Source organism: Myotis davidii, unplaced genomic scaffold (assembly GCF_000327345.1).
Source record: "Myotis davidii unplaced genomic scaffold, ASM32734v1 scaffold551, whole genome shotgun sequence".
Lineage (NCBI taxonomy): Eukaryota > Metazoa > Chordata > Mammalia > Chiroptera > Vespertilionidae > Myotis > Myotis davidii.
In genome coordinates, this window is record NW_006283788.1 from 2,046,882 (window position 1) to 2,060,938 (window position 14,057).

General features: G+C 51.7%; 1 protein-coding gene across 2 annotated transcripts in view; it reads left to right on the plus strand.

Moving 5' to 3' along the window:
• GNG7 (guanine nucleotide binding protein (G protein), gamma 7) overlaps positions 1–14,057 on the plus strand; it is an 85,807-nt gene that overhangs the window by 67,153 nt on the left and 4,597 nt on the right. For both annotated transcript variants that reach the window (XM_006754096.2, XM_006754097.2), the window contains exon 2: positions 10,475–10,591. In XM_006754096.2, the coding sequence (XP_006754159.1) occupies positions 10,511–10,591 (81 nt within the window). In that variant the 5' untranslated portion in view covers positions 10,475–10,510. The remainder of the gene's footprint in view (positions 1–10,474; positions 10,592–14,057) is intronic.

Consider the following 14,057-nt stretch of genomic DNA (forward strand, 5'->3'; position numbering starts at 1 on the left):
GCTAAAAAGACTGAGCCCTCTAAGCTGGGACTTGTTTGTGACTTTGCCAGCAGGTCAGTCCCAGGCTCAACCCTGGATCAATTTCCCACACACATCGATATTTCTCTCTTTTTTTCCCTCTCCCACTTTCTCTTAAAATCAATGGAAAAATATCCTCAGGTGAGGATTTTTTTAAAAACTATTCTTTTTAGATTTAGGCATAGGTAAAATTTTTAATAAATATTTTTTATTGTTGACAGTATTATAGATGTCCCTGCTTCCTCCCCTCACCCCCGCCTTGAAAATGTCTTTTCCCCTCGTTCTTGAAGCTTGTTTTCAGCAGGTTTGTTTATTTGTTTTGATTTTATTAAGGTATAATTCCTATTTAGTAAAATGAACAGACCTTAACTATACGGTTTAATGAATTTTGACAAATATATACATCTGTGTACACCAACACCTCAAACAAGATACGTAACATGTCTGAGGTCTGTCCTCTTTTGCTTAACAAAATACTTTTGAAATTCACACACGTGACTCCATCTATCAGTACATCGTTCTTTCTTATTGTGCAGGCATAGCCCATGGTGTGAATGATCAGTTTACTCATTCTCTTGTTGATAGGCATTTGTGCGGCTTCCAACTCTTGCTATTATAAATATAAAGACATGCAAAGTCTTGTGCAGGTATTTTTGTGGAAATACATTCTTATGTGTCTTGGGTAAATCCCAAGGAGGGGAATTGTGGGTCATAGGTTAAGTGTGTGTGTGGCCGTATAAGAAACTGCTAAACTTGTTTCCCAGAGTGACTGTACTATGTCACACTCCCATCAGCAATTCTGCATCCTCCCCAATACCTAGTATTGATGGCCTTTTTACTTCTTGCCACTCTGTTAGTTATGAATCAGTCTCTCATATCTCTCGTTGTGGTTTTTATTTCTATTTCCCTGATGGCTAGTCATTGAGCATTTCTTTTTTTGTTGTTAATCCTCTCCCCAGAATATCTTTCCATTGATTTTTAGAGAGAGTGGGAGGGAGGGGAAGAGACAGAAAGAGAGAAACATCAGTGTGAGAGAGAGACATCGGTTGGTTGCAGGCGCACCCTGAACCAGGGTCAGAGTCATAAACCGAGGAGCATACGTTTTCTTGACTGGAATTGAACCCAGGACCCTTCAGTCCAAAGGCTGATGCTCTGTCCACTGAGCCAAACTAGCTAGGGCTCATTGAGCATCTTTTTATATGCTTAATGGCCATTTCTCTGTTGGTTTCTAAGATCCTGCCTGAGGGTGTAGAGCTTGTGGAATCTGTGGCTTGCGGTCTTTTCTTTTTATCAGTTTTGGGAAATTTATCTATTCAAAGATTTCTTCTGTCCTGTTCTCTCTCTCCTTCTGCCAGACTTCCACTTACCTGTGTATCAGACTTCATTGCATCCTCTGCATCTGCCTTCTCTGCAGTGTTTTCTTTCCCTTTGTGCCTTCTTGCTTCATTCTGTGTATTTCCCCCTGAACTACCTTCCAGTGCACTAATTTTCTCTTTAGTTGTCGTCAGTGATACTATTTACTCCATTGTGGTTTTGGGGGTTTTTTTTTTTACAAGTGTGCACATAACATATTTCCAAAGAGTATTTCCCATAGTAAGGTTTTAAAAATAGAAAGTAAACATCAGTATTCTGTGGGACTGTGTTCAAGGATTGACGGATTTGGGAGAGAAACTCTTTATATACTACACAATACAGGTGTCCCAAAAATGTATCAACACTTTGAATAATTATGAATTCCAATGGGTCAAATCTGAAAAGAAAGAAACATTAATTGAGCTATCAGCTGTTCAGTGTGTGTACATTTTGGGACACCCTGTGTATATATACTCAGGACAAAAGCAAACATTATAAAAAGTATAAAAATAGACAAAAAGATATAAATGCAACATAGTTTGGTTGAAATTTTAGAGATTTTTTCCTTCTCTTTCCCCTTTACTTCAAAAGTTATAAACACTTTGAAGCAGCAGGTACTGTTGCACTTTTGACGTTTGGTTGTACAGTTCATGAACTTGAGAGTCCCGATGACCAGTCCTCATCTATTTGGTCTTCCCATTCTTTTGTCTCTTCTTTGATTAACAAAGGTTTTCTTAGACCGGAGTATGATAGAACCGGGGTTAGCTGATGACAACAGAGCTACCTAGCTTTTCAACAAGAAAGTTACAACTATTTCGCATTTTTCCAAATTCAGTGAATGTGAAACGGACCTCTGCTCCCACGTGATCAGCATTTCCCGCTCTCCTGCCACCCTCTGTCACCGTCACAGTTTCTGCCGGTCTTGGTGTGGCTGCTTCTTTATATCCTTCGTCTTAGGACTTCTGTGCAGCTAGATTTCAGATGTTCTGCATGATGGCTGTTCTGTAATTCAGTTGTAATTTTTGCAGTTGTGGGAAGCTCCAGGTCGTGTGTTTGCCTGCACGGCCTTGTTGACTGGAACTCCCCATTGTGTTCTTACATTCCAGATATTAGCACTCTCTGCATGTCCATGGGTTCTTTCTTCTGCAGTTTCCAATTCCCTGCTAAATGCCCATCTCACCCAGGTATCTCTTTGAACATAATTAACACCGTTATTTTAAAGTCTCTCCCAGCTCCCATGCAGAGAGCCCCTGGAGCCTGTTTGCGTTGCCCACTGTTCCTGTTGGTTTGTGTTCATGGGTCTTGTCTCGGTGTGCGCCTGTTATTTCTCGCTGTGTGCTGCACGTTGTGATTGCGGACTTGTTTGTAGAAATAGTTGAAGCCTAAAATGATGGTGTTGTCCACCGGAGAGGACTTACATCTACTTCTGCCCAGCATCTAGGGCCGCGAGCCACCTAAGGTCACCTCAACCCGATATCAGGCGCTGAGATTATTCACAACTCAACTACAGTCGCGGTCAGTGCCTGCCTACTTCCTGTGTACCCTGTGCTCAGAGTGTAGCACTTTGTTGTCCCAGTTCATACCAAGGGAGGCTCACCAAGCTCTCTCGGCCCTGGATCTCGGCCTCCATGCCCCAGCCTCGCGAGGCTAAAAAAGGCATCGCTCAGCCTCTCATCAAATCCTCCACTCACAAAAAAGTAACCTCAAAAGCCAGGATCTTGGGTTTCCGTCCTCCCCCAGAGCCTGACAAGTAATTCTTCACCATCTTAATAGCCCAACAGCACCTCCAAGCAGCTGTTTCTCTGTCCTGTCCAGCTTATCTGGTTGCCCTCAGCAGGAGCCAGCTCACTCACTGCTGTGCGAGCTGAAATCTACAGACACAGATTTTTTTTTAATTTATTTATTCATTTTTAATATATTTTTATTGATTTCAGAGAGGAAGGGAGAGGGAGAGAAAGATAGAAACATCAATGATGAGAGAGAATCATTGATCTGCTGCCTCCTGCATGCCCCCCACTAGGGACCGAGCCCACAACCTGGGCATGTGCCCTTGGCCGGAATTGAACCTGGGACCCGTTAGTCCACAGGCCAACACTTTATCTACTGAGCCAAACCAGCTAGGGCCAGACACAGATTTTTATCTAAAGTCCAGGTGGCTTAGGAGGAGGCTATGAGTGTCACTCGTCCTGATCTCAGAGCCACAGAATGACACACCGGGACCGGGACCGTTCTCAGCTTTCGGAACAACCCTGTTACGTTCTGGTTGGAGAAGTTAAGACCCAGGTCAGGGCAGACCTAAGTTCCCACTTCCAGACACTCCCTGCACGTGGGATCTTCAGGAACCAGGCCTGCCTCTGCCCCGGGGAATGAGGTCCCTGGAAATAGCCCTACTTCTTCTGGAAACTTCCCGGAGAAACTTGCAACTCGGGGTCACCAGCAGCTAAAACACATCTAAGTGTGTCCAGCAATGACATGGAACGGACCTGGGTGTGGCTGTCATTATGGACCCTCGGAGCTCAGAGCAGAGCTTGAAGGAATCTAGTCTCACCTTACTCTGTGGCTTGGAAGGGAAGGGATTGGCATGATTTGAGTCAAACATGAAAATGGACTCTTAATCCCTGGCTCTCTCACTAGCTTCATCCGTTCTTATTTGTCATATGATCAACCTCAAACTCTGCCTGGTCCCCCCTGAGCAGGTGAGGGGCGTGGCCACCTTGGCACAGGAAGCCCCTGGGGGAGCGGGATTCCCAATGGCCCCCCAGCAAACCACCTTCCGCATCCGCTGGGCACAGCATCCACGTCATCTTGTCTTTCGTTCCATCTCTCCAGCCGTTGTGTTTATAGCTGGCACTTTCCACAGGCCCCTGAAAGAGGTCTCTCTCCACAGCTGCCAGTGGGACCTGGCTTGCCTGCAGGGAGGCAGTGTCGCTCTGAGCATTCCAGCGGAGTTCAGAGAGGGGAGGTGACTTTCCCAAAGCCACACAGCTTTGGGGTTGGGGCAGAATTCAGATCTGCTGCTCTCCGTGGCGCTTACACCTTCCACTTCTCTGCTCTTCAAATGAGTCGCTGGTGGAGTGGAGGGAAAGCTCCGGCCCTGTCTGTGGCTTCTAGTCACAGAGGGTTTGGATGCTGAGAAAACTAAACCCCCTTTAAAGCTTCTGTTTTCATTCAGGACTGTTTCAGTTCAAACGGAACCATTTCAGTTCCCCCAAAAAAGCTCTTTGCAATTGGCCTAAATGAGCCTCTTGTAGCTGCAGATTTTCTTCTGCTAAGGGAGTTCCGTAAAGGCCTTAAATGCCCCCAGGGAACACTGGGGGTGTCTGGGGACATCTGTGTTTGTCACAACTCGGGGAGCTCCCGGCATGGAGGGGGCAGAGCCAGGGATGCTGCTCATCACCCCACGGTGCCCAGGACGGCCCCCAGAGAGTGACTCAGCCCCAGTGTCAGCAGTGCTCAAGGGAGAAACTGTTCTAAACTAGTTGTTCCCCCCTTTTGCCATCCCTGCAGCCCCCACTGAAGGAAGCCTTACTCTCTCCATAGTTTTGTGGGTTGTTCGTTGTTGTTTTAAGAGTGAGAGAGCGAGGGGAAGGGAGAGAAAGAGAGAGAAGCATCGAGTTGTTGTTCCGCTTATTTATGCATTCATTGGTTGCTTCTTGTATGTGCCCCGACCAGGAATCCAGCCTGCAACATTGGCATACAGGACAACGCTCTAACCATTGAGCTTCTCGGCCAGGGCTCCATGGTTCTGTTTCCTCCTTCTGGGCATTGGAGCCTCCTGTCTCGGCTCTGGTCTGTACTGGTTTGAGGGTAACTAGCCTCCCTTTTATCACAGCTTCACAGGCGTCCAGGGGGCGGGGCCGCCTCAGAGTCCTTGCCTTTGAGACATGAGCACGTTCAGTTCTTCTGTGCAGTCAGGTTCCACCTGCTGTGACTTCCCAGCCCTTCCCTGGGAGGCCAGCCCAGGGCCTGGTGGCATTTGTCAAGGTTCTATTTTTAGGCTAAGCTCACCCCAAGCCTTGCCCTCAGGCTCACCAGGCCTGAGCCACCCTCTCCACAGGGGCTGAACCCAGAGCTGAGAACGTGACTTGCTGCTGCCAGCAGCTCTGACCACCTCGCCCGTCCCTCCCAGAGCAGCCTGCCCCGCCCCCAGCTTCCCAAGGCCCTGCCCACCGCTAGGGCCTTGGAGGCTCTGCTGGGCCGGGCAGGCCCTGCCAAGTCAGGTGCCCGCTTGGTCACATACCTCCTGTGGAGAGGCAGCTGGGGAGGCGTGTTCCCCACGCTGACTCAGCAGGCTCCTGCTCTGCCAGCCTTGGTCTCATCCCGGAAGGCATGGCTGGCCCATGAGTCAGTGACTGGCTGTGACACCAGCCCGGACGAGGACTTGAGTCTGCCACATGGTCTTCGGTAACTTGTGTCTGCTACAGTGTCTGGATCTTGGCGTCTTGGCACTCTCACACACACACACACACACATATGCATACATACACACACACGTGTATACATGTACACATGCACAGACATGCTCACGCATGTCGCATATGCACATATGCTGACACACACATGCAACACAAGCGTATGCACATACAAGCATGCATGCTCACATTGACAGATGCACACAATACACTCACATACCTACATATGGACACACACTTAGGCATACACATGTACACATACACAGGCAAACACATGCACACACATAACTCACACTTACACATGCACACACACACACACACACACCTCTCTGGCTGTTCTCTGGGGCCTGGGTTCTCACAGAGGAGCCTCTCAGGGTACATACCAGGCACAGAAAGCCGGCACCGCCTCTGGCTTCATGCTCAGGAGGGAGACCACAGCTGGGGTGGCTGCTCGAGGTGCCGGGGGTCCTGGGGTTCTGGTGGACACACTGGACGCCGAGCAGGACTCCCGACCTTCCAAAGTAAACACTCCCCGGGCCACCTCGTTTGTTCTCTATGCGCATCTATATTTAGCGCTGAGTAATTTAGGTATTTTTGAGCCGAAGCAGGGAGGTTTTCCCTGAGTTGGATGTTTTGTGGCTGCTTTGAAGCTCTCTGCTGAATCAGAGCTCTGGAGGCCCACACATGGGCTCTGTGCACCCGGGGCAGACACACTCGGGCCTCCTCTGACCCGAAAGGGGGCCGGGTGTCTGCAGGACTCGGGGAACAGGCCATGTGGAGGAGTGTTTTGGGTTTTTTTTAACTTTGGTGGAGATCACTGTAGATTCACATGCAGTTGTAACAAATCAGAACTTCCTTGTAACATTCACTCTGTTTTCCCAAATGCTAATTTCCCGTCTTTCCATTGAATTTATTGGGGTGACATTGGATAATAAAATTATATAGGTTTTGGGTGTACAATTCTATAATGCAGTGATGGCGAACCTATGACACGCGTGTCAGAGGTGACATGCGAACTCATTTTTTTTGGTTGATTTTTCTTTGTTAAATGGCATTTAAATATATAAAATAAATATCAAAAATATAAGTCTTTGTTTTACTATGGTTGCAAATATCAAAAAATTTCTATATGTGACACGGCACCAGAGTTAAGTTAGGGTTTTTCAAAATGCTGACACGCCAAGCTCAAAAGGTTCGCCATCACTGTTATAATACATCACCTGTATATTATATTATATTGTGTGTTCACCACCCCAAGTCGTCTCCTTCTATCACTTTTTATCCGCCCTACCCCTTTTTCTACTTCCCTTGACCCCCCCAAATGATAATGTTTTGTCAAAGTCCCTTGTCAACATCACAGCCCGGATTTTGGCATTGATATAGCCCACTGACCCTATTCAGATTTCTCCGGGGTTTTGTGTATGTATGTTAAGTTCTATGCAAGTTTATCACCTGGGCAGGCGCATGGACCCACCACCACCCAAGATAAGCCCCATCTCCAGCGCCACGGAGATCTGGTGTCACCCTTTTCTCCCAGGCCGCAGCCCCAACCCAGCCCCAGCAACCCCCCATCACGCCTTCATCCCCACAACCTTGTCATCTCAAAAATAGCCCATAAAGGGCACCACGCAGCTTGTAACCTCTAGGGATCGGCTTTGTTCACTCAGCAGAACTCTCTGGGGCACTGTCCAAGGCGTGTTGATCAACAGTCCACTCCTTTAGATTCCAAAGAACTTTTCTGAAAATCTGCTTTGAATGTCTGAAGCCACCTGGCCCTCCTGACTACCAGGCAGACAGTGATGCCATGCATGGTGACAGAGAGAGTGTTAGTTACCTGGTTAGAAGTCAGCCTGGCTGGGGCGGGGACTTCCCAGGACTCTTGAACTTAGATTCTGCACCCTCTATCCGACCCGACCCCTCGGGCGTCCTGGGCACTATGGGGACGTTGAGCAGCATTCCTGGTCCCCACCCCCCACACCCCCATGCTAAGAGCAACCCAATGTGACAACCGCAGATGTCCCTGGACATCATCCCAGTGCAGAACCACACCACTGAGGCCCCCTAGATGAAGGCTGGGTGAAAAGGTAGAGTTTTCACTGCCTGAAGGAACAGAGAAGAATTTGGGTAACTGAATTACAAAAACAAGTTAACATCACCCATACATCGCTGGTGGGGGTGTAAAATGGTACAGCCACTCTGGGAAACAAGCTGGCATTTGCTTTCAAAGTTAAGCCTGCAGCCACACTCCTCAGCACTCACCCCAGAGACATAGACAGTGTTCACGCGAAGCTGATGGCAGCTTTATTGTGATGGCCAAGCGGAGGACTCAGCCCCACTGTCCTTCCACGGGTCATGGCTAACCGGTGTACAGCCCTGTCCTGGAGCACGACTCGGCCGTGGGATGGAATGAGCCACAGCGACAAGCAGCAACCAGAGAATGACACCAAGTGGAGGGAAGTTACATACCAAACGCTTGCGTTTACTTAACATTCTCCAGATGGCAAACTTGTGGAGAAAGAGAACCTACAGTGGTCGCCAGGGATGGAGGTGGGTGAGGGGACCTGGGTGTGGCCATCTCAGGGCCATAGGAGGGGCCTGTGTCTTTCCTGCATTGGTGCCAGCATCCTGGCTGTGATCTCACTGCAGTTTGCCATCCTTGGGGGAAACCGGGCAAAGTGCGGTTCTCTATCGTTTTCTACAACTGCATGTGAATTGACAGGCATCTCAAATTTTAAAATCTAATTTAAATTCCTAAACATATTTTGGAAGGACCATGAAAACCATCCCAAATGAGAGCAAAGCGGGAATTGTTGGCATAATAAAGGGTGAGCCTTCTTTTGGGTGAGGAAGCAGAAGGGAGGTGCTCTGGTTCCCTGAACTGTGACGTGTGACACCGATTCCTAAGGGTGCTGGGGGGACAGGTCCACAGGCAGAATTTGGTGCAGAACAGACAACATGAGATCTCTCGCCCTGGATCTGAATTAGCGGAAGGTCGACTGGGGGCAGGGGAGGGGTTATCTGGACTCCACCCACGCGAAGTGGGTTACTCCAAGCGCACTGTCCACACCCAGGGGAACATCTGCGTCCGCTCCGGACTTCAGAAGGGAACCTATCTCGAAACCGAGTTGTTGCAGATGTAATGAGTTAAGACGAGGTTACACTGAACCCAGTGATTAGTGTCCTTATAAGAAGATGAAAATGTGGACACAGACACATAGGCCACGTGACAACAGAGGCAGAGATGGGGGTGATGCAGCCACAAGCCAAGGGGAGCTCCAAGGACGACCACCCCCCCCCCGCCCCCAGGAGAGGCAGGGAGGACCCTCCCTGGAGCCCTCAGAGCGAGCATGGCTCTGCATCACCTTGATTTCAGACTCGGCCTCCAGATGTGAGAGAGTGAATTTCCGTTGTTTTAAGCCATCCGGTGGGTGGTTGTCACGGCCACCCCAGGACGCTAATGGAGGAGCATGAGTCCCAGCACACCAGAAAGCTCTGGGAACCCTGCAGAGCCAAGCGGGCTCCCTGGGTCTCTGGCAACCACTGTCCCAGAGTTTCTGACGTAAATTCTGTCCCCCACCCCCTCAAAGCCACTCCAGAGCAGGGAAGAGCCAGCACGTTCCGCTCTGCCCCGGCCCTGGCAGCAGGGTGTGGAAGCCCAGGTTATGGGCCAGCTGGTTCCAGAGGCAGCCAGGCTGAGGTGTGGGGTGGGCCGGGAGAAAGGGCAGAAATCTGAACCGGGCACCCACAAGCACGGGACCGCGTCAGCTCAATCCTCAGAGCTATGCCTGGCATGCGGCAAGACATTCTCTGTGAGATTGTACTGAGCAAACAAAGGAGTGAATGAAGGAAGGAATGAAATAGCCCCCGCCCTCCCTGGCTGGTTTGCTCAGTGGATAGAGAATCGGCCTTCGGACTGAAGGGTCCCAGTTTTGACTCCGGTCAAGCACACGTGCCCGGGTTGTGGGCTCAATCCCCAGTAGGGGGAATGCAGGAGGCAGCAAATCAATGATTCTCTCTCATCATTGATGTTTCTCTCTCTCCCTCTCCCTTCCTCTCTGAAATCAATAAAAATATATTTTTAAAAAATAAAAAAGAATTTTAAAAGAAAGAAAGAGAGGGGGTGACACCTCAGTTGTCCCCGGTGATCTGCCTCAGACAGGGTCTCAGCCAGGGCGATCTGCCCCTCAGGGATGACTGAGCCAAGTCTGGGGACAAATGCAGTCATCCCGACTGGGCATGCTCCTGGCATCAGGAGGGTGGGGCCAGGGCTGCTGCTCAACACCCTGCAGGGCCCAGGATGGCCCACCCCAGAGAGTGGCCCAGCCCCACTTCCAGAGACCCTGGGGGAGGAGCAGGGCCCGAGGAAACTGGTACTTTTTCCTGCCGAGTCCCTCACCTGGAGCCAACCAGGAGTCATGCATTGGTTTGATGAACTCCTGGGGACCCTTGATGGTCACAACCAGAGATTGGCCACAGGAGGGAAGTGGGCAAAGAGGGGTTCAGCCGGGCCTCCGTGTACGACCTGAGGACACAGACAATGTGGCCAGTCCCCAGAATGGAGCTGCAGGGTGGGGAGGGGGGCAGCGGGTGGCCAGAGAGCTCCCGGAATGGGGGGTGTCCTGCTCTCCATCCTCAGCTGCCTGAGGTCCTGGGGCCTCCCAGCCGGCTCACGCTGTCTGCTTCCCCCACAGCTACCTGGACGACGGGGCCAGAGCTGATGGCAGACCATGTCCGCCACTAACAACATCGCCCAGGCCCGCAAACTGGTGGAGCAGCTCCGCATCGAAGCCGGGATCCAGCGTATCAAGGTGAGCAGGGCAGCGGAGTCCAAGGGAGAGACACACAGGCGGGGGTCGGGGGAGGGGGGTTATAGGGGGAGACCCATGGCCCACAGCGGCAGGAGGATGGACTGGCCCTGCAGCTGTGCCTTTCGCTGTGCGACCTCAGGCCACCCAACCTCGCTAAGCCTCCGTTTCCTCAGTAGAAACACACAGCTGATGGAAAGCCACCCCGCGGGTTGTGGTGATCCCATTGCCACAGCGATTTATGAACACTGACCTCGCCGCCGGCCCCTGGGGTCCTGCCTTGGAAGCCCCAGTGAGGCCACCTCAGGCCCCGCTGGAGGACCAGCAGGAGGCAGGCATTCTCTCTCTTCTGTCCCCTCATCTCCCTCTTTACCAGAGGCAGATAGGAGAGACCGAGCTTCTCACCGCCTGCTTTCTTCACCTCTGCGCTGTGTGAAGTTTTTGAAATAAGCATGTTTGCTTTCTATGCTAAAAAAAGAAAAAGGACACGCAGTTTCTGTTCACAGACACTTAACCCATCGGGGACCAGAAACACGCAGAGCAAAATAGAAGAGTGCAGCACTGCACCATCAGCTCTGCAGACGGAGATTTAAAAAAATAATAATTTGCATAGCATCCAGTTCACCATATATTTTGAAGTGCACAATTCCGTGGCATTGGGTGCATTTACAATGTGCAACCATCCACTCCGTCTAGTTCCAGAACGGCCCATCACCCCAAAAGGAAACCCTGTCCCCTTTAGCAGTCACCCTCATTCCCCTCCACAACCCCTGACAACCAGCAGCCCACTTCCTGTCCCTGTGGATGCGCCTGTTCTGGACATTTCACATTGATGGAATCACACACTGGGTGGCCTTTTGTGTCTGGCTTCTCGCACTGAACATCATGTGTTCAAGGTTCATTCACGTTGTAGTGAGTGTCAGTGCCTCACCCCTTTTCATGGCTGAGCCATACTCCAGCGTGTGCACGGACACATTGTGTTTATGTAGATGAACTGTCAGTCTGAGGGGGCATCAGGACAACATCCAGGGCACACGGGCTTCCTCCTTTCCAAGGACATAGGCCAACGGGCTGCACATGAGAAAGGTGCCTGACCTTTTCAAAGGCCCCGTCCCACCAAGCCCATGTCCCCTTTGCAAAGGACAGTGAGGTGGCTCCAGGAAGCTGTTTCCTGTCCCAGACCCCAGCGTGCAGACAGCCTGGTGAGTCCCAGGGAGTCCCCATCTAGAAGGCCCCAGTGCTTTGCACTTCTGGATTAGCCCTGCTCCAGCTACCTGTGGTTAGTCAGGGATCGCCAGAGAAATAGAACCAACAGAATATGTGTACATTTCTATAGAGATAGAGATAGAGAGAGATAGAGATAGAGATAGAGATAGAGATAGAGAGAGAGAGAGAGAGAGAGATAAAGGGAGATGCATTTTAAGGACTTGGCTCATGCCATCGCAGGGCTGGCAAGTGTGAAGTCTGCAGGGCGGGCCCACAGGCTGAAGCCCACGGTAGAGTCAGCGTTGCAGCTCGAGCGCCAAGGCCGTCGGGAGGCAGAATTCTCTCTCCTGTGCAGGGACCTCAGTCTTTTCTCTTAAGGCCTTCAGCTGATTGGATGCAGCCCGCCTACATTAGAGGCTAACCTGCTCCAGTCAAAGCCGACGGATGTAACTGTTATCTGTAAAGTATGTTCACAGAGACGGCTAGCGCGGCATCAGATGAAACACAAACCGACTACGGCCCCAGCCCACGTATCTGTTCAGACTCGCCGTCCTGGGCATCTGTCAGGCCCCAGTTGCTGCTGCTGGTCTCGGGGATTCGTTAGGAGGGGACGGCCCGGCCAGGCGCAGGCAGACTCACACCTGAGGGCCAGGCGGGAGTGGTTTTGATGTCCCCCAGCCCTTGCCTCCACCAGCCAGTAGGAGTGGGGGAGGGCTGCTGCAGGGGGCCGGGGAATGCCTCCCAGGAGGTGGCTGAACGTTCCAGAACTCTGCACATTCAAAGCATTCCTTCAGGCTGAAGAAAGAGCAGGGCCGGTTGAAGTGGTTTTCCTTTGTGCGTGGTGCCAGCGCCCAGCCTGGTGGAGGGTGATTCATCCCACCCCTTTGATGTTCAGGAGCAGCCCCCACCCCCTTTGAAAGTGGGAAGGAGGGGAATCGGGAGGTAACCCACTCTCCCTCTAGTCCCGCCTGAGGTTTTGCATCCCCCGCAAAGCGGTGACCGGAACCACAGAGCATCAGCCTGCCCGAAAGGCCCACCGGCTGCGGCCTGGCAGAGCAGAGGTGCCCAGGGTCTGTGCAGTGGCCCCGGCACTGTGGGCAGAGCCTTCCTGTCAACGCCAGGGATGGGCGGGGGCGGGGGGGGGCCCACAAGCCAGAGCCACAGCATCAGCTATTTTAGGGCCCGGTGACTATTTCTGTCCTCTGGGAGGGGTGCTTTCCAAATAGGACTCTAGAAGCCAAGCTCCGTCTGCTCATCAAAGGCGGCTTCCCAACAGTGGCCACTGTCGCTGTCTCGGGCGGGAGCATCCCCCAGCACAGGGCAGGAGGGTGTCCTTGGCGTTCAGGTGTGCAGTGTTGCAGACCCACCCAGCAGCCCCTGCACGGCTCGTTGCCCTCTGACCTTACAGGTGAGAAAGCAAAGGGGCTGAGAAAGGGAGCCCTGTGGGCAGACAGCTCCTGCCCCTGGGGTGGGATCCAGGGACCCACAGACATCCTGTTCACCCTGGCCGAGGGTACCTGCAACCCAGCCCCCCAGCCCTGCGGGGGCAAGCAGAGGGGGATGGCCCCTGCAGCATCCCCCGCAAATGCGTGACCCGGAGGAACGGGGCATGTGGTCCAGAGGCACCCTTTGTAGTAACCCTCAGCTCCCCGGATGCTAAATGCCCAGTTTTCCCCATTCAGCCTTCCGGGGACCCTCCCTTCGCCTCCCTCCCCGCTTGGGGGCTCTGATGCAGGTGATCCTAAGGGTCAGGGCCCTCCCTGGGTCACTGGACCCCCGTGGGTTCAGGGTGCACAGGTAGGAAATGCAGACAGGCTGGTGTTGTGCCCCTCGATCATGCCAATGTCCAAGCAGGGGTCTCACTGCTCAGTCCCTCCTCGGGTGGGATGGCGTCTTAGGCTGACTCCTAAAGAAGCTGCATCTCATTCTGACCTTTTCTGTTCAAAATCTGGGCAACTCCTGCTGTAGGAGGCTCAGCCTTCTTTTTCAATCTTTTAATAATTGTAAAATACACAACATAGCCTGGTCGGCATGGCTCAGTGGTTGAGCATCGACCTGAGAACCAGGAGGTCATGGTTCCATCCCGGTCAGGGCACATGCCTTGGTTGCAGGCTCCATCCCCAGTTCCAGGGCATGCTTGAGACAATCAATGATTCTCTCTCACCATTAATGTTTCTGTCTCTCTCTCCCTTCCTCTCTGAAATCAATAAAAATATATTTTAAAAACTAAAAATGTGGAAAGGACACATGCATAGGTTGCAGG